The following is a 19,279-nucleotide window of genomic DNA, read 5'->3' on the forward strand; positions in this document are numbered from 1 at the left end:
GGGGGTTTGGGGGAAATTTGGGGAAATTTGGGGGATTTTGGGGGAATTTTGGGGGAAATTTGGGGGATTTTGGGGAAATTTGGGGGATTTGGGGGAAATTTGAGGGAATTTTGGGGAGAATTGGGGGAAATTTGGGGGATTTTTGGGGGAGAGTTGGGGGAAATTTGGGGGATTTTGGGGGATTTTGAGGAAATTTGGGGGAAATTTGGGGAGATTTAGGGGGAATTCAGGGGATTTTGGGGAAATTTGGGGGGAAATTTGGGGGATTTTGGGGAGATTTGGGGGGAAATTGGGGGGATTTTGGGGGATTTTGGGGGATTTTGGGGAGATTTTGGGGAGATTTGGGTGATTTTGGGGGAAATTTGGGGGAAATTTGGGGAAATTTGGGGGATTTGGGGGAAATTTGGGAGAAATGTGGGGGATTTGGGGGAAATTTGGGGGATTTTGGGGGAGATTTGGGGGAAATTCGGGGGAATTTTGGGGGATTTTGGGGGAAATTAGGGGGAATTTGGGGAGATTTTGGGGAAATTCGGGGGAATTTGGGGGAAATTTGGGGGATTTTGGGGGGAAATTTGGGGGATTTGGGGGAAATTTGGGGGATTTGGGGGAAATTCGGGGAAAATTTGGGGGATTTTGGGGAAATTCGGGGGAAATTCGGGGGATTTTGGGGAAAATTTGGGGGAAATTTGGGGAGATTTGGGGAAATTTGGGGGATTTTGGGGAGATTTTGGGGGGATATTTGGGGGAAATTCGGGGGATTTTGTGGAGATTTGGGGGATTTTGGGGGGATTTTGGTGAAATTTAGGGGATTTTGGGGAAATTTGGGGGATTTTGGGGGATTTTGGGGAGATTTTGGGGAGATTTGGGGGATTTTGGGGGGGATTTTGGGGGAAATTCGGGGATTTTGGGGCAATTGGGGGAAATTTGGGGGATTTTGGGGGGATTCGGGGGAAATTTGGGGGATTTTGGGGAAATTTGGGGGAAATTTGGGGAGATTTGGGGAAATTTGGGGGATTTTGGGGAGATTTTGGGGGATATTTGGGGGAAATTCGGGGGATTTTGGGCAGATTTGGGGGATTTTGGGGGAAATTCGAGGGATTTTGGGGAGATTTGGGGGAAATTTGGGGGATTTTGGGGAGATTTTGGGGAAATTCGGGGATTTTGGGGAAATTTGGAGGAATTTGGGGGAAATTTGGGGGATTTTGGGGGAAATTCGGGGGATTTGGGGGAAATTCGGGAGCTTTTGGGGGAAATTTGGGGGGGTTTGGGGAGGTTTGGGGATTTGGGGGAAAAATTTGGTGAAATTTGGGGGTTTTGGGGGAAATTCGGGGGAATTTTGGGGGATTTTGGGGGATTTGGGGGAAATTCGGGGGAATTTGGGGGAATTTTGGGGGGAATTCCGGGGATTTTGGGGAAAATTTGGGGGATTTGGGGGGAAATTTGGGGGATTTTGGGGAGATTTGGGGAAAATTTTGGTGAATGTGGGGGGTTTGGGGGGAATTTGGAGGATTTGGGGGGAAATTTTGGGGATTTTGGGGGGATTTGGGGATTTGGGGGAATTCGGGGGAAATTTGGGGGATTTTGGGGAAATTTGGGGGAAATTTGGGGGATTTTGGGGGAAATTCGGGGGATTTTGGGGAAAATTTTGGGGGATTTGGGGGAAATTCGGGGGATTTTTGGGGGTGGAATTTTGGGATTTTCGGGGTGGAATTTTGGCATTTTGGGGGTGGGATTTTGGCATTTTGGTGGTGGAATTTTGGGATTTTGGGGATTGGAATTTTGGGATTTGGGGGTGGGATTTTTGGGAATTTCGGGGGTGGAATTTTGGGATTTTGGGGTGGAATTTTGGGATTCTCGGGGTAGAATTTTTGGGATTTTGGGGTGGAATTTTGGCATTTCGGGGGTGGGTTTTTTGGGAATTTTTGGGATTTTGGGAATTCTGACCCCTCCCCCAGCTCGGCCCCACCCCGGTCGGATTTTGGGGGGCTCCGAGAGGGATTTTGGGGCGTCCTGAGTGGGATTTTTGGGGTGGAATTTTGGGATTTTGGGGGTGGAATTTTGGGATTTTGGGGTGGAATTTTGGGAATTTTGGGGATGGGATTTTTGGGAATTTTTGGGGTGGAATTTTGGGATTTTGGGGTGGAATTTTGGGATTTTGGGGTGGAATTTTGGCATTTCGGGGGTGGTTTTTTTTGGAATTTTTGGGATTTTGGGAATTCTGACCCCTCCCCCAGCCCGGCCCCACCCCGGGCGGATTTTGGGGGGCTCCGAGAGGGATTTTGGGGCGTCCTGAGTGGGATTTTGGGGTGGAATTTTGGGATTTTGGGGTGGAATTTTGACATTTCGGGGGTGGGTTTTTTGGAATTTCTGGGATTTTGGGAATTCTGACCCCTCCCCCAGCCCGGCCCCACCCCGGGCGGATTTTGGGGGGCTCCGAGAGGGATTTTGGGGCGTCCTGAGTGGGATTTTGGGGTGGAATTTTGGGATTTTGGGGGTGGGATTTTGGGATTTTGGGGTGGGATTTTTGGAATTTTTGGGGTGGGATTTTTGGGAATTTTGGGGTGGAATTTTGGGATTTTGGAGTGGAATTTTTGGGAATTTTGGGAGTGGGATTTTTGGGATTTTCGGGGTGGAATTTTGGCATTTTGGGGTGGAATTTTGGCATTTCGGGGGTGTTTTTTTTGGAATTTTTGGGATTTTGGGAATTCTGACCCCTCCCCCAGCCCGGCCCCACCCCGGGCGGATTTTGGGGGGCTCCGAGTGCCCCCCGGGGGCGCACGCGGGGCTCGTGCGGCTGTTCCAGTTTGACCAGTTCGTGTGCGGGGGGGCCCTGCTGAGCCCCCAGTGGGTGCTGAGCGCCGCCCACTGCCGGGCCAGGTCCGTACTGGGCAAACTGGGAGCACTGGGAGCCACTGGGAGGGGATCCGGGGGGACTGGGAGGGAACTGGGATGGACTGGTTTATACTGGGAGCACTGGGAGCGACTGGGAGGGGATCCGGGGGGACTGGAGGGGCTGGGAGGGAACTGGGGGGGACTGGGAGGGACTGGGAGGGAACTGGGATGGACTGGGATGGACTGGGAGGGAACTGGGATGGACTGGGAGGGAACTGGGAGGGGGTTGGAGGGGACTGGTTTATACTGGGATGGACTGGGATGGACTGGGAGGGAACTGGGAGCGGATATGGGAGGGACTGGGAGGGAACTGGGATGGACTGGGAGGGACTGGGAGGGACTGGGAGGGGATATGGAGGGACTGGGAGGGAACTGGGATGGACTGGGAGGGACTGGGAGGGACTGGGAGGGGATTGGGGGGGATTGGGGGGGACTGGTTTATACTGGGAGGGACTGGGAGGGACTGGGAGCGGATATGGGGGGACTGGTTTATACTGGAGGGACTGGGAGGGATTGGGGGGGACTGGGAGGGGATTTGGGGGGGACTGGTTTATACTGGGAGGGGACTGGGAGGGACTGGGAGGGGATTGGGGGGACTGGGAGGGACTGGGAGGGAACTGGGATGGACTGGGAGGGAACTGGGAGGGGATATGGGAGGGACTGGGAGGACTGGGAAGGAACTGGGATGGACTGGGAGGGACTGGGAGGGACTGGGAGGGGATTGGGGGGACTGGGAAGGGACTGGGAGGGAACTGGGATGGACTGGTTTATACTGGGAGGGAACTGGGAGGGGCTAGGAGGGGATTGGGGGGGACTGGTTTATACTGGAGGGACTGGGAGGGAACTGGGAGCGGATATGGGGGGACTGGTTTATACTGGGAGGGACTGGGAGGGGACTGGGGGGGACTGGGAGGGGTAAAAAGGGGATTAGAGGTTACTGGTTTATACTGGGGACACTGGGAGGGAACTGGGATGAACTGGAGAGAACTGGGAGGGGATTGGATGGACTGGGAGGGAACTGGGAGCGGATATGGGGGGACTGGTTTATACTGGGAGGGACTGGGATGGACTGGGAGGGGATTGGGGGGGACTGGGAGGGATATGGGAGGGACTGGGAGGGAACTGGGATGGAACTGGGAGGGACTGGGAGGGGATTGGGGGGGATTGGGGGGGACTGGTTTATACTGGGAGGGACTGGGAGGGAACTGGGAGGGGATTGGGGGGGACTGGTTCATACTGGGAGGGACTGGGAGGGAACTGGGAGGGAACTGGGAGCGGATATGGGAGGGACTGGTTTATACTGGGAGGGACTGGGAGGGGCTAGGAGGGGATTGGGGGGGACTGGTTTATACTGGGAGGGGACTGGGATGGACTGGGAGGGGCTAGGAGGGGATTGGGGGGACTGGTTTATACTGGGAGGGACTGGTTTATACTGGGAGGGACTGGTTTATACTGGGAGGGACTGGAGAGGCCTGGGAGGGGATTGGGAAGGAGTGGGAGGGGTAAAAAGGGAATTTGGGGATACTGGTTTATACTGGTTTGGAGATTGGGGTTACTGGGAGGGAACTGGGATGAACTGGGATGAACTGGGATGAACTGGGATGAACTGGGATGAACTGGGAATGACCTCCTGCCCCTCCCAGCCACATCCAGGTGAGTGCAGGTGTGGGGAATGACTGGGATAACTGGGATTTCTCTGGTTACTGGTTTGAACTGGTTTGAACTGGTTTGGACTGGGATGGACTGGTTTGAACTGGGATGGACTGGTCTGAACTGGTTTGAACTGGTCTGAACTGGTCTGAACTGGGAACAGCCACCTGCAGGTGCGCGCAGGTGAGCACAGGTGTGGGGAGTGACTGGGATTACTGGGATTTCTCTGGTTACTGGTTTGAACTGGTTTGAACTGGTTTGGACTGGGATGGACTGGTTTGAACTGGTCTGAACTGGTCTGAACTGGTCTGAACTGGGAACAGCCACCTGCAGGTGCGCGCAGGTGAGCGCAGGTGTGGGGAATGACTGGGATTACTGGGATTTCTCTGGTTACTGGTTTGAACTGGTCTGAACTGGTTTGAACTGGTTTGGACTGGGATGGACTGGTCCTGAACTGGTTTGAACTGGTCTGAACTGGTCTGAACTGGGAACAGCCACCTGCAGGTGCGCGCAGGTGAGCACAGCCTGGCGCAGGTGAGCGGCCACGAGCAGTTCGCCGCCGCCGTGGAGCTCGTGGTGCACCCGGACTTCGGCGAGGCCGCGGAGAATTCCCGAAACTCCCGAAACCCCGGGAATTTTTTCCGGGAATTTCCCCGGGAATTTTTCCGGGAATTTTTCCGGGAGTTTTCCCGGGAGTTTTCCCGGGAATTCCCGCGATTCCGGCCGCTCCCACGACCTGATGCTGCTGCGGGTGGAGCCGCCCTTCACCTGCGGGCCGCAGGTGAGGCCCCTCCCCCTGCCCCAGGCCCCGCCCAGCCCCGGCTCCACCTGCACCGTGATGGGCTGGGGGAGCACCAGCAGCCCCCAGGGTACGGACTGGTTTGGACTGGTTTGGACTGGGAGGGGCTGGAGGGACTGGGAGGGACTGGGAGGGACTGGGAGGGGATTGGGAGGGACTGGGAGGACTGGGAGGGGACTGGGAGGGACTGGGAGGGAACTGGGAGGGACTGGGAGGGACTGGGAGGGGACTGGGAGGGACTGGGAGGGACTGGGAGGGAAACTGGGAGGGACTGGTTTGGACTGGGATGGAACTGGGAGGGACTGGGAGGGACTGGGAGGGGATTGGGGGGAACTGGTTTATACTGGGAGGGGATTGGGGGGAACTGGAAGGGACTGGGAGGGGACTGGGAGGGACTGGGAGAGGATTGGAGGGGACTGGGGGCAACTGGTTTGGACTGGGAGGGAACTGGGAGGGAACTGGGAGGGACTGGGAGAGGATTGGGAGGGGACTGGGGGCAACTGGTTTGCACTGGGAGGGACTGGAGGGGATTGGAGGGAACTGGGAGGGAACTGGGAGGGGATTGGGGGGAACTGGAGGGAACTGGGAGGGGATTGGGGGGAACTGGTTTATACTGGTTTGTACTGGGAGGGAACTGGGAGGGGCTGGGATGGACTGGTTTAAACTGGTTTGTACTGGGAGGGCCCCAGGTGTGTCCCTGTCCCAGTGCCACCTGCCCCAGGTGTGTCCCGGGTGGTGCCACCTGTGCCAGGTGTGTCCCCAGCTGCCCCCAGGTGTCCCCCGGTGCCCCCAGGTGTGTCCCAGGTGGTGCCACCTGTCCCAGATGCCCCCAGGTGTGTCCCAGGTGCCCCCAGGTGTGTCCCAGGTGTCCCCAGGTGTGTCCCAGGTGTCCCCAGCTGTGTCCCAGGTGGTGCCACCTGTCCCAGGTGCCCCCAGGTGTCCCCAGCTGTGCCCCCAGGTGGTGCCACCTGTGCCAGGTGTGTCCCCAGGTGTGTCCCAGGTGCCCCTAGCTGTGTCCCCAGATGCCCCCAGGTGTCCCCCGGTGCCCCCAGGTGTGTCCCCAGGTGGTGCCACCTGTGCCAGGTGTGTCCCCAGGTGTGTCCCAGGTGGTGCCACCTGCCCCAGGTGCCCCCAGGTGTGTCCCAGGTGTGTCCCAGGTGGTGCCACCTGCCCCAGGTGCCCCAGGTGTGTCCCAGGTGTGTCCCAGGTGGTGCCACCTGTGCCAGGTGTGTCCCAGGTGTCCCCAGCTGTGTCCCTAGGTGTGTCCCTAGATAGTGCCACCTGTGCCAGGTGTCCCCAGGGGTCCCAGGTGTGTCCCAGGTGCCCCCAGGTGCCCCCAGGTGTGTCCCCAGGTGGTGCCACCTGTGCCAGGTGTGTCCCAGGTGCCCCCAGGTGCCCCCAGGTGCCCCCAGGTGTGTCCCCAGGTGGTGCCACCTGCCCCAGATGCCCCCAGGTGTGTCCCAGGTGTGTCCCGGGTGGTGCCACCCGTGCCAGGTGTGTCCCCAGGTGTCCCCAGGTGTGTCCCGGGTGGTGCCACCCGTGCCAGGTGTGTCCCCAGGTGTCCCCAGGTGTGTCCCTGGTGTCCCCAGGTGTGTCCCGGGTGTCCCCAGCTGTGTCCCAGGTGGTGCCACCTGTGCCAGGTGTGTCCCCAGGTGTGTCCCCAGGTGGTGCCACCTGTGCCAGGTGTCCCCAGGTGCCCCCAGGTGTGTCCCGGGTGTCCCCAGGTGTCCCCAGATGCCCCCAGGTGTCCCCAGGTGTCCCCCCAGGTGGTGCCACCTGTTGCAGGTGTCCCCAGGTGTGTCCCGGGTGTCCCCAGGTGTGTCCCAGGTGTCCCCAGGTGGTGCCACCTGTGCCAGGTGTCCCCAGGTGTCCCCAGGTGTGTCCCCAGGTGTGTCCAGGTGCCCCCAGGTGCCCCCAGTGCCCCCAGGTGTGTCCCAGGTGCCCCAGGTGTGTCCCCAGGTGGTGCCACCCGTGCCAGGTGTGTCCCAGGTGTCCCCCAGGTGTGTCCCCGGGTGTCCCCAGGTGTGCCCAGGTGTGCCCCAGGTGGTGCCACCTGTGCCAGGTGTGTCCCCAGGTGTGTCGCAGGTGCCCCTAGCTGTGTCCCCAGGTGTCCCCAGGTGTGTCCCAGGTGGTGCCACCTGTGCCAGGTGTCCCCAGGTGTGCCCCCAGGTGGTGCCACCCGTGCCAGGTGCGTGCGTGTCCCCAGAGTCGTACCCGGACGTGCCGCAGTGCCTCAATGTCACCGTGCTCGGGGACGGCGCCTGCGCCGACGCCTACGGGGCGCAGGTGACGCCGGGACATGCTAGTGCGCAGGTGTGCCCGAGGGCGGCAAGGACTCCTGCCAGGTGCGGCGCTGGCACCCGGGTCACCTGTGTCACCTGTGTCACCTTGTCACCTGTGTCACCTTGTCACCGGTGTCACCTTGTCACCTTGTTACATTGTCACCCGTGTCACCCGTGTCACCCGTGTCACCTGTGTCACCTGTGTCACCTGTGTCACCTGTGTGTCACCTTGTTACCTTGTCACATTGTCACCTGTGTCACCGTGTCACCTGTGTCACCCGTGTCACCTGTGTCACCTGTGTCACCTGTGTCACCTGTGTGTCACCTTGTTACCTTGTCACATTGTCACCTGTGTCACCGTGTCACCTGTGTCACCCGTGTCACCTGTGTCACCTGTGTCACCTTGTCACATTGTCACCTGTGTTATCTCTGTCACCTGAGTCACCTGTGTCACCATGTCACATTGTCACCTGTGTCACCTGTGTCACCTGAGTCACTTGTGTCACCTGTGTCACCTTGTTATCTCTGTCACATTGTCACCTGTGTCACCTTGTTACCTTGTCACATTGTCACCTGTGTCACCTGTGTCACCGTGTCACATTGTCACCTGTGTTATCTCTGTCACCTGAGTCACCTGTGTCACCTTGTCACATTGTCACCTGTGTCACCTGTGTCACCTGTCCTGTGTCACATTGTTACCTGTGTCACCTGTGTCACCTGTGTCACCTGTGTCACCGTGTCACATTGTCACCTGTGTCACCTGTGTCACCGTGTCACATTGTCACCTGTGTCACCTTGTTACCTGTCACCTGTGTCACCTGTGTCACCGTGTCACATTGTCACCTTGTCACCTGTGTCACCTTGTTACCTGTGTCACCTTGTCACCTGTGTCACCTGTGTTATCTCAGTCACCTGTGTCACCTGTGTTATCTCTGTCACCTTGTTACCTGTGTCACCTGTGTCACCTCTGTCACCTGTGTCACCTTGTCACATTGTCACCTGTGTCACCTTGTCACCTGTGTCACCTGTGTCACCTTGTCACCTTGTCACCTGTGTCACATTGTTACCTGTGTCACCTTGTCACATTGTCACCTGTGTCACCTGTGTCACCTTGTCACATTGTCACCTGTGTCACCTGTGTCACCTTGTCACATTGTCACCTGTGTCACCTTGTTACCTGTGTCACCTCTGTCACCTTGTCACATTGTCACATTGTCACCTGTGTCACCTGTGTCACCGGTGTCACCTGGGTCACCTGTGTCACCTTGTCAACTTGTCACCTGTGTTATCTCTGTCACCTGTGTCACCTGTGTTACCTCTTTCACCTGTGTCACCTTGTCACCTGTGTCACCTGTGTCACCTGCTGTCACCTCTGTCACCTCTGTCCTGTGTCACCGTGTCACATTGTCACCTTATCACCTGCGTCACCTGTGTTATCTCTGTCACCTTGTCACATTGTCACTTTGTCACCTGTGTCACCTGTGTCACCTGTGTCACCTGTATTATCTGTCACCTGTGTCACCTTGTCACCTCTGCCACATTATCACATTGTCACATTGTCACCTGTGTCACCTGTGTCACCTCTGTCACCTTGTTACATTGTCACCTGTGTCACCTGTATCAGCTGTGTCACCTTGTCACCTTGTTACATTGTCACCTGTGTCACCTCTGTCACCTTGTCACCTTGTCACCTTGTTGCATTGTCACCTGTGTCACCTGTGTCACCTGTCCTGTGTCACCTCTGTCACCTGTGTCACATTGTCACCTGTGTCACCTTGTTACCTGTGTAACCTGTGTCACCTGAGTCACCTGAGTCACCTGAGTCACCTGTCACATTGTCACCTTGTCACATTCACATTGTCACCTGTGTCACCTGTGTCACCTGTGTCACCGTGTCACCTGTGTTACCTTGTCACCTTGTCACATTGTCACCTGTGTCACCTGTGTCACCTTGTCACATTGTCACCTGTGTTATCTCAGTCACCTGTGTCACCTTGTCACATTGTCACCTGTGTCACCTGTGTCACCTGTGTCACCTGTGTCACCTGTGTCACATTGTCACATTGTCCACCTGTCACATTGTCATCTGTGTTATCTCTGTCACCTTGTCAACATTGTCACCTGTGTCACCTTGTCACCTCTGTCACCTTGTCACCTTGTCACCTGTGTCACCTGTGTCACCTGTGTCACCTGTGTCACCTTGTCACCTTGTCACCTGTGTTATCTGTGTCACCTGTGTCACCTGTGTCACCTTGTCACCTGTGTCACCATGTCACCTGTGTCACCTTGTCACCTGTGTCACCGTGTCACATTGTCCACCTGTGTCACCTGTGTCACCTGTGTCACCTGTGTCACCTGTGTCACCTTGTCACCTTGTCACATTGTCACCTTGTTACCTGTGTCACCTCCGTGTCACCTGTGTCACCTGTGTCACCTGTGTCACCTTGTCACCTGTGTTATCTGTGTCACCTGTGTCACCTGTGTCCCCGTCCCCTGGCCCTGTCCCCTCACCTGTCCCCAGTGCCACCCCAATGTCCCCTGTGTCCCCAGTGTCCCCAATGTCCCCAATGTCCCCAGGGTGTCCCCAGGGTGACTCCGGGGTTCCCCAATGTCCCCAGGGTGTCCCAAAGTCCCCTGAGTGTCCCCTGAGTGTCCCCTGTGTCCCCAGGGTGACTCCGGGGGTCCCCAGGGTGTCCCCAATGTCCCCTGAGTATCCCCAATGTCCCCAATGTCCCCAGGGTGTCCCCAATGTCCCCAATGTCCCCAATGTCCCCAGGGTGTCCCCAATGTCCCCAATGTCCCCAATGTCCCCAGGGTGTCCCCAATGTCCCCTGTGTCCCCAGGGTGTCCCCTGGATGTCCCCTGAGTGTCCCCAGTGTCCCCTGTGTCCCCAGGGTGACTCCGGGGGTCCCCAATGTCCCCAATGTCCCCTGAGTGTCCCCAATGTCCCCAGGATGTCCCCAGGGTGTCCCCAGGGTGTCCCCTGAGTGTCCCCTGTGTCCCCAGGGTGTCCCCAGGGTGACTCCGGGGGTCCCCAGGGTGTCCCCAATGTCCCCAGTGTCCCCTGTGTCCCCAGGGTGACTCCGGCGGTCCCCAAGGTGTCCCCAGGGTGTCCCCAATGTCCCCAGGGTGTCCCCAGGGTGTCCCCAATGTCCCCAGGGTGTCCCCAATGTCCCCAATGTCCCCTGAGTGTCCCCAATGTCCCCTGAGTGTCCCCTGTGTCCCCAGGGTGACTCCGGGGGTCCCCAATGTCCCCAATGTCCCCAGGGTGTCCCCAATGTCCCCTGAGTGTCCCCAATGTCCCCCAATGTCCCCAATGTCCCCTGAGTGTCCCCTGAGTGTCCCCTGTGTCCCCAGGGTGTCCCCAGGGTGTCCCCAGGGGGTCCCCAGGGTGTCCCCTGAGTGTCCCCAATGTCCCCAATGTCCCCAGGGTGTCCCCAATGTCCCCAATGTCCCCTGTGTCCCCAATGTCCCCAATGTCCCCTGAGTGTCCCCCGTGTCCCCAGGGTGACTCCGGGGGTCCCCTGAGTGTCCCCTGAGTGTCCCCTGTGTCCCCTGTGTCCCCAATGTCCCCAGGGTGACTCCGGGGGTCCCCAGGGTGTCCCCAGGGTGTCCCCAATGTCCCCAATGTCCCCAGGGGGTCCCCAATGCCCCCTGAGTGTCCCCAATGTCCCCAATGTCCCCAGGGTGTCCCCTGAGTGTCCCCTGTGTCCCCAGGGTGTCCCCAGGGTGTCCCCTGAGTGTCCCCAATGTCCCCAATGTCCCCAGGGTGTCCCCAGGGTGTCCCCTGAGTGTCCCCCGTGTCCGCAGGGTGACTCTGGGGGTCCCCAATGTCCCCAATGTCCCCAGGGTGACTCCGGCGGTCCCCTGCTGTGCCGGGGCCAGCTCCAGGCCGTGGTGTCCTGGGGCCAGCACCCCTGCGGTCAGCCCGGCCGGCCGGGGGTCTACGCCCGCGTCCTGCCCGCGCTGGCCTGGATCCGAGCGGTCATCGGGGCGTCCGGAGTGACCGCGGACCCCTCCTGTGACCCCGAGTGACCACTGACCCCTCCTGTGACCCCGAGTGACCGCTGACCGCCCAGAGTGACCACTGACCCCTCCTGTGACCCCTGGAGTGACCACTGACCACCCGGAGTGACCACTGACAGCCCAGAGTGACCACTGACAGCCCGGAGTGACCACTGACCCCTCCTGTGACCACTGAACCCTCCTGTGACCACTGAACCCCCGCAGTGACCGCGGACCCCTCCTGTGACCCCGAGTGACCACTGAACCCCCGGAGTGACCACTGACAGCCCAGAGTGACCACTGAACCCTCCTGTGACCGCTGACCCCTCCTGTGACCCCGAGTGACCGCTGACTGCCCGGAGTGACCACTGACAGCCCGGAGTGACCACTGAACCCTCCTGTGACCCCGAGTGACCGCTGAACCCCCAGAGTGACCACTGACAGCCCGGAGTGACCACTGAACCCCCGCAGTGACCGCTGACCCCTCCTGTGACCCCTGGAGTGACCACTGACCACCCGGAGTGACCACTGACAGCCCAGAGTGGGCTGTCCGTGTGACTCCGGCGGTCCCCTGCTGTGCCGGGGCCAGCTCCAGGCCGTGGTGTCCTGGGGCCAGCACCCCTGCGGTCAGCCCGGCCGGCCGGGGGTCTACGCCCGCGTCCTGCCCGCGCTGGCCTGGATCCGAGCGGTCATCGGGGCGTCCGGAGTGACCGCGGACCCCTCCTGTGACCCCGAGTGACCACTGACCCCTCCTGTGACCCCGAGTGACCGCTGACCGCCCAGAGTGACCACTGACCCCTCCTGTGACCCCTGGAGTGACCACTGACCACCCGGAGTGACCACTGACAGCCCAGAGTGACCACTGACAGCCCGGAGTGACCACTGACCCCTCCTGTGACCACTGAACCCTCCTGTGACCACTGAACCCCCGCAGTGACCGCGGACCCCTCCTGTGACCCCGAGTGACCACTGAACCCCCGGAGTGACCACTGACAGCCCAGAGTGACCACTGAACCCTCCTGTGACCGCTGACCCCTCCTGTGACCCCGAGTGACCGCTGACTGCCCGGAGTGACCACTGACAGCCCGGAGTGACCACTGAACCCTCCTGTGACCCCGAGTGACCGCTGAACCCCCAGAGTGACCACTGACAGCCCGGAGTGACCACTGAACCCCCGCAGTGACCGCTGACCCCTCCTGTGACCCCTGGAGTGACCACTGACAGCCCGGAGTGACCACTGACCCCTCCTGTGACCACTGAACCCTCCTGTGACCCAGAGTGACCACTGAACCCCTGGAGTGACCACTGACCCCTCCTGTGACCCCGAGTGACCGCTGAACCCCCGGAGTGACCACTGACAGCCTGCAGTGACCACTGAACCCCCGCAGTGACCGCTGACCCCTCCTGTGACCCCGAGTGACCGCTGACCCCTCCTGTGACCCTGAGTGACCACTGACCCCTCCTGTGACCCTGAGTGACCGCTGAACCCTCCTGTGACCCTGAGTGACCGCTGAACCCCCGGAGTGACCACTGAACCCCTCCTGTGACCACTGAACCCCCGGAGTGACCGCTCACCCCTCCTGTGACCCCGAGTGACCACTGACCGCCCGGAGTGACCACTGACAGCCCGGAGTGACCACTGACCCCTCCTGTGACCCCGAGTGACCGCTGAACCCCCGGAGTGACCACTGACAGCCCAGAGTGACCGCTGAACCCCCGCAGTGACCGCTGACCCCTCCTGTGACCCTGAGTGACCACTAACAGCCCGCAGTGACCACTGACAGCCCGCAGTGACCGCTGACCCCTCCTGTGACCCCGAGTGACCACTGACCACCCGGAGTGACCACTGACAGCCCGCAGTGACCACTGACCCCTCCTGTGACCCCGAGTGACCACTGACCCCTCCTGTGACCCCGAGTGACCACTGACCGCCCGGAGTGACCCCTGACCCCTCCTGTGACCACTGAACCCCATAAATGACCACTGACCCCTCCTGTGACCCCTGACCCCCCCAAGTGACCACTGACCCCTCCTGTGACCACTGAACCCCCGCAGTGACCGCTGACCCCTCCTGTGACCCCGAGTGACCCCTGACCCCTCCTGTGACCCCTGAACCCTCCTGTGACCCCGAGTGACCGCTGAACCCCTGGAGTGACCACTGACAGCCCGCAGTGACCGCTGACCCCTCCTGTGACCCCCAGTGACCACTGACCACCCTGAGTGACCCCTGACCCCTCCTGTGACCACTGAACCCCATAAATGACCACTGACCCCTCCTGTGACCCCTGACCCCCCCAAGTGACCACTGACCCCTCCTGTGACCACTGAACCCCCGCAGTGACCGCTGACCCCTCCTGTGACCCCGAGTGACCCCTGACCCCTCCTGTGACCCCTGAACCCTCCTGTGACCCCGAGTGACCGCTGAACCCCTGGAGTGACCACTGACAGCCCGCAGTGACCGCTGACCCCTCCTGTGACCCCCAGTGACCACTGACCACCCTGAGTGACCCCTGACCCCTCCTGTGACCACTGAACCCCATAAATGACCACTGACCCCTCCTGTGACCCCTGACCCCCCCAAGTGACCACTGACCCCTCCTGTGACCACTGAACCCCCGCAGTGACCGCTGACCCCTCCTGTGACCCCGAGTGACCACTGACCGCCCGGAGTGACCACTGACCCCTCCTGTGACCCCTGACCCCTCCTGTGACCCCTGACCCCCCCAAGTGACCCCTGACCCCTCCTGTGACCCCTGACCCCTGACCCAGTGACCGCTGGCCCCTCCCCTTGCAATAAAGACCAATCAGAGCTCAGAGCGCATCTGGCTCCGCCCCCTTTGCGTTGTCTGATTGGCTGGGGAGGGGGGTGAGGTCATTGGAGGCACGGGGGGCGGCCCAGAGCTGCACTGGGAGCCAACTGGGAACCAACTGGGAGCCAAATGGGAGCTTTTTCCCCTCAGGTTTCGACCTTTTCTGCCATCAAATTTCCCACACTTTCCCCCTCAATTTCCCTCATGTTTCCCCTTCACGTTTCCCTCGTTTTTCCCCTCATGTTTTCTTCACAAATCCCTCCATTTCCCCTCACATTTCCATTTCCCCCTCACATTTCCCTCCATTTCCCCTCAAATTTCCCTCCATTTCCCCTCACATTTCCCTCCATTTCCCCCTCACATTTCCCTCCATTTTCCCCTCACATTTCCCTCCATTTTCCCCTCAGGTTTGGACCTTTTCTGCCATCAAATTTCCCACCCCTTTCCCCCTCAATTTCCCTCAGGTTTCCCCTTCACGTTTCCCTCGTTTTCCCCTTCACGTTTCCCTCGTTTTTCCCCTCATGTTTTCTTCACACATCCCTTCATTTCCTCCTCACGTTTGCCTCCATTTCCCCCTCACGTTTCCCTCCATTTTCCCCTCACATTTCCCTCCATTTCCCCCTCACGTTTCCCTCCATTTCCCCCTCACATTTCCCTCCATTTCCCCCTCACATTTCCCTCCATTTCCCCTCACATTTCCCTCCATTTCCCCTCACATTTCCCTCCATTTCCCCCTCATATTTCCCTCCATTTCCCCCTCACATTTCCCTCCATTTCCCCCTCACATTTCCCTCCATTTTCCCCTCAGGTTTGGACGTTTTCTGCCATCAAATTTCCCACCCTTTCCCCCTCACGTTTCCCTCATGTTTCCCCTTCACGTTTCCCTCGTTTTTCCCCTCATGTTTTCTTCACAAATCCCTCCATTTCCCCTCACATTTCCCTCCATTTCCCCCTCACATTTCCCTCCATTTCCCCTCAAATTTCCCTCCATTTCCCCTCACATTTCCCTCCATTTCCCCCTCCACGTTTCCCTCCATTTCCCCCTCACATTTCCCTCCTTTTCCCACCTCACATTTCCCTCCATTTCCCCTCACGTTTCCCTCCATTTCCCCCCTCACATTTCTCTCCTTTTCCACCTCAACGTTTCCCTCCATTTTCCCCCTCACATTTCTCTCATTTTTCCCTTCATGTTTTCCTCACATTTCCCTCCATTTTCCGTCATGCTTGCCTCCATTTTCCCCTCAGGTTTGGACCTTTTCTGCCATCAAATTTCCACCCTTTCCCCCTCAATTTCCCTCATGTTTCCCCTTCACGTTTCCCTCTTTTTTCCCCTCATGTTTTTCTTCACAAATCCCTCCATTTTCCCCCCTCACATTTCCCTCCATTTTCCCCCTCACATTTCTCTTATTTTTCCCCTCATGTTTTCCTCACATTTCCCTCCATTTCCCCTCACATTTCCCTCCATTTTCCCCCCTCACGTTTCTCTCATTTTTCCCTTCATGTTTTCCTCACATTTCCCTCCATTTTCCCCTCAGGTTTCAACCTTTTCTGCCATCAAATTTCCCAACCTTTCCCCCTCAATTTCCCTCATGTTTCCCCTTCACGTTTCCCTCGTTTTTCCCCTCGTGTTTTCTCACACATCCCTCCATTTCCCCTCACGTTCCCCTCCATTTCCCCTCACGTTTGCCTCCATTTCCCCTCACGTTTGCCTCCATTTCCCCTCACGTTTCCCTCCATTTCCCCCTCACATTTCTCTCCATTTTCCCCTCACATTTCCCTCCATTTCTCTCTCACATTTCCCTCCATTTTCCCCCTCACATTTCTCTCATTTTCCCCTTCATGTTTTCCTCACATTTCCCTCCATTTTCCCCTCATGTTTTCCCTCCATTTCCCTCTATTTTCCCCTCATTTTTCTTTCATTTTCCCCCTCATGTTTTCTTCATGTTTCCCTCCATTTTCCCCCTCACGTTTCCCATCCTTTTCCCCTCACGTTTTCCTCACATTTCCCTCCATTTCCCCTCACATTTCCCTCCATTTCCCCTCACGTTTCCCTCCATTTTCCCCTCATATTTCCCTCCATTTTCCCTCACATTTCCCTCCATTTTCCCCTCACATTTCCCTCCATTTCCCCCTCAACGTTTCCCTCTATTTTCCCCTCATGTTTTCTTCATGTTTCCCTCCATTTTCCCCCTCACGTTTCCCATCCTTTTCCCCTCACGTTTTCCTCACATTTCTCTCCATTTTCCCCTCACATTTCCCGAAATTTTCCCCTCAAAATTCCCCTTTTCCCCCTCACTTTTCCCATTTTCCCCTCACATTTCCTCAGTTTCCCTCGTGGGGGAGGGGCTCGGGAGGATTTGGGGGTTTTCGTGCACGCCCAGGCCCCCTCCCCGTTCCCCAGGTGTGCCCAGGTGACCACAAGGAGTCCTCCAGGTGTGCCAGGTGTGCCAGGTGCCCCCCAGGTGTGCCCAGGTGACCACAAGGAGTCCTCCAGGTGTGCCAGGTGCCCCCCAGGTGACCCCCAGGTGACCACAAGGAGTCCTCCAGGTGTGCCAGGTGTGCCAGGTGCCCCCCAGGTGACCACAAGGAGTCCTCCAGATGTGCCAGGTGCCCCCCAGGTGCCCCGCAGGTGTGCCAGGTGAACACAAGGAGTCCTCCAGGTGTGCCAGGTGCCCCCAGGTGTGCCCAGGTGACCACAAGGAGTCCTCCAGGTGTGCCAGGTGCCCCCAGGTGTGCCCAGGTGACCACAAGGAGTCCTCCAGGTGTGCCAGGTGCCCCCCAGGTGTGCCCAGGTGACCACAAGGAGTCCTCCAGGTGTGCCAGGTGCCCCCCAGGTGACCCCCCAGGTGACCACAAGGAGTCCTCCAGGTGTGCCAGGTGCCCCCCAGGTGTGCCCCAGGTGACCACAAGGAGTCCTCCAGGTGTGCCAGGTGTGCCATGTGCCCCCCAAGTGTGCCAGGTGACATCAAGAAACCCCTCAGGTGTTGAAAGGAGCCATTCAGGTGTCACAGGTGAGGCCCAGAAGCCTCCCAGGTGTTACAGGACAGGTCCAGGTGCCCCCCCAGGTGCCCCCCAGGTGTGCCCAGGTGACCACAAGGAGTCCTCCAGGTGTGCCAGGTGCCCCCCAGGTGACCACAAGGAGTCCTCCAGGTGTGCCAGGTGCCCCCAGGTGTGCCCAGGTGACCACAAGGAGTCCTCCAGGTGTGCCAGGTGCCCCCCAGGTGACCACAAGGAGTCCTCCAGGTGTGCCAGGTGCCCCCCAGGTGTGCCCAGGTGACCACAAGGAGTCCTCCAGGTGTGCCAGGTGCCCCCCAGGTGTGCCCAGGTGACCACAGGGAGTCCTCCAGGTGTGCCAGGTGCCCCCCAGGTGTGCCCAGGTGACCACAAGGAGTCCTCCAGGTGTGCCAGGTGCCCCCCCAGGTGCCCCCCAGGTGTGCCCAGGTGTGCCCAGGTGACCACAAGGAGTCCTCCAGGTGCCCCAGGTGCCCCCCAGGTGCCCCCCAGGTGTGCCAGGTGCCCCCCAGGTGACCACAAGGAGTCCTCCAGGTGCCCCAGGTGCCCCCCAGGTGCCCCCCAGGTGTGCCAGGTGCCCCCCAGGTGACCACAAGGAGTCCTCCAGGTGTGCCAGGTGCCCCCCAGGTGTGCCCAGGTGACCACAAGGAGTCCTCCAGGTGTGCCAGGTGACCCCCCAGGTGTGCCCAGGTGACCACAAGGAGTCCTCCAGGTGTGCCCAGGTGCCCCCAGGTGTGCCCAGGTGACCACAAGGAGTCCTCCAGGTGTGCCAGGTGTGCCAGGTGCCCCCCAGGTGACCCCCAGGTGACCACAAGGAGTCCTCCAGGTGTGCCAGGTGCCCCCCAGGTGTGCCCATGTGACCACAAGGAGTCCTCCAGGTGTGCCAGGTGCCCCCCCAGGTGACCACAAGGAGTCCTCCAGGTGTGCCAGTTGCCCCCCCAGGTGCCCCCCCAGGTGACCACAAGGAGTCCCTTCAGGTGTGCCAGGTGCCCCCCCAGGTGCCCCCCAGGTGCCCCCCAGGTGCGCCAGGTGACATCAAGAAACCCCTCAGGTGTTGAAAGGAGCCATTCAGGTGTCACAGGTGAGGCCCAGAAGCCTCCCAGGTGTTACAGGACAGGTCCAGGTGCCCCCCAGGTGACCCCCAGGTGACCACAAGGAGTCCTCCAGGTGTGCCAGGTGTGCCCAGGTGACCCCCAGGTGACCCCAAGGAGTCCTCCAGGTGTGCCAGGTGCCCCCCAGGTGTGCCCAGGTGACCACAAGGAGTCCTCCAGGTGTGCCAGGTGCCCCCCAGGTGCCCCCCCAGGTGTGCCAGGTGACATCAAGAAACCCCTCAGGTGTTGAAAGGAGCCATTCAGGTGCCACAGGTGAGGCCCAGAAGCCTCCCAGGTGTTACAGGACAGGTCCAGGTGCCCCCCAGGTGACCCCCAGGTGACCACAGGGAGTCCTCCAGGTGTGCCAGGTGACCCCCAGGTGTGCCCAGGTGACCACAAGGAGTCCTCCAGGTGTGCCAGGTGCCCCCCAGGTGCCCCCCAGGTGCGCCAGGTGACCTCAAGAAACCCCTCAGGTGTTGAAAGGAGCCATTCAGGTGTCACAGGTGAGGCCCAGAAGCCTCCCAGGTGTTACAGGACAGGTCCAGGTGCCCCCCCAGGTGACCACAAGGAGTCCTCCAGGTGTGCCAGGGTGTGCCAGGTGCCCCCCAGGTGCCCCCCAGGTGCCCCCCAGGTGCGCCCAGGTGACATCAAGAAACCCCTCAGGTGTTGAAAGGAGCCATTCAGGTGTCACAGGTGAGGCCCAGAAGCCTCCCAGGTGTTACAGGACAGGTCCAGGTG

General features: G+C 59.3%; 1 protein-coding gene across 1 annotated transcript in view; it reads left to right on the forward strand.

The window, feature by feature from the left end:
- LOC137466707 (uncharacterized) overlaps positions 1-11,663 on the forward strand; it is a 122,137-nt gene extending 110,474 nt beyond the window's left edge. Inside the window, exon 11 of the mRNA XM_068178391.1 lies at positions 11,473-11,663. Within this exon, the coding sequence (XP_068034492.1) occupies positions 11,473-11,658 (186 nt within the window). The 3' untranslated portion in view covers positions 11,659-11,663. The remainder of the gene's footprint in view (positions 1-11,472) is intronic.
- The last annotated feature ends 7,616 nt before the right edge of the window (positions 11,664-19,279 follow it).

This window comes from Anomalospiza imberbis, unplaced genomic scaffold (genome assembly GCF_031753505.1).
Source record: "Anomalospiza imberbis isolate Cuckoo-Finch-1a 21T00152 unplaced genomic scaffold, ASM3175350v1 scaffold_43, whole genome shotgun sequence".
NCBI classification, from domain to species: domain Eukaryota; kingdom Metazoa; phylum Chordata; class Aves; order Passeriformes; family Viduidae; genus Anomalospiza; species Anomalospiza imberbis.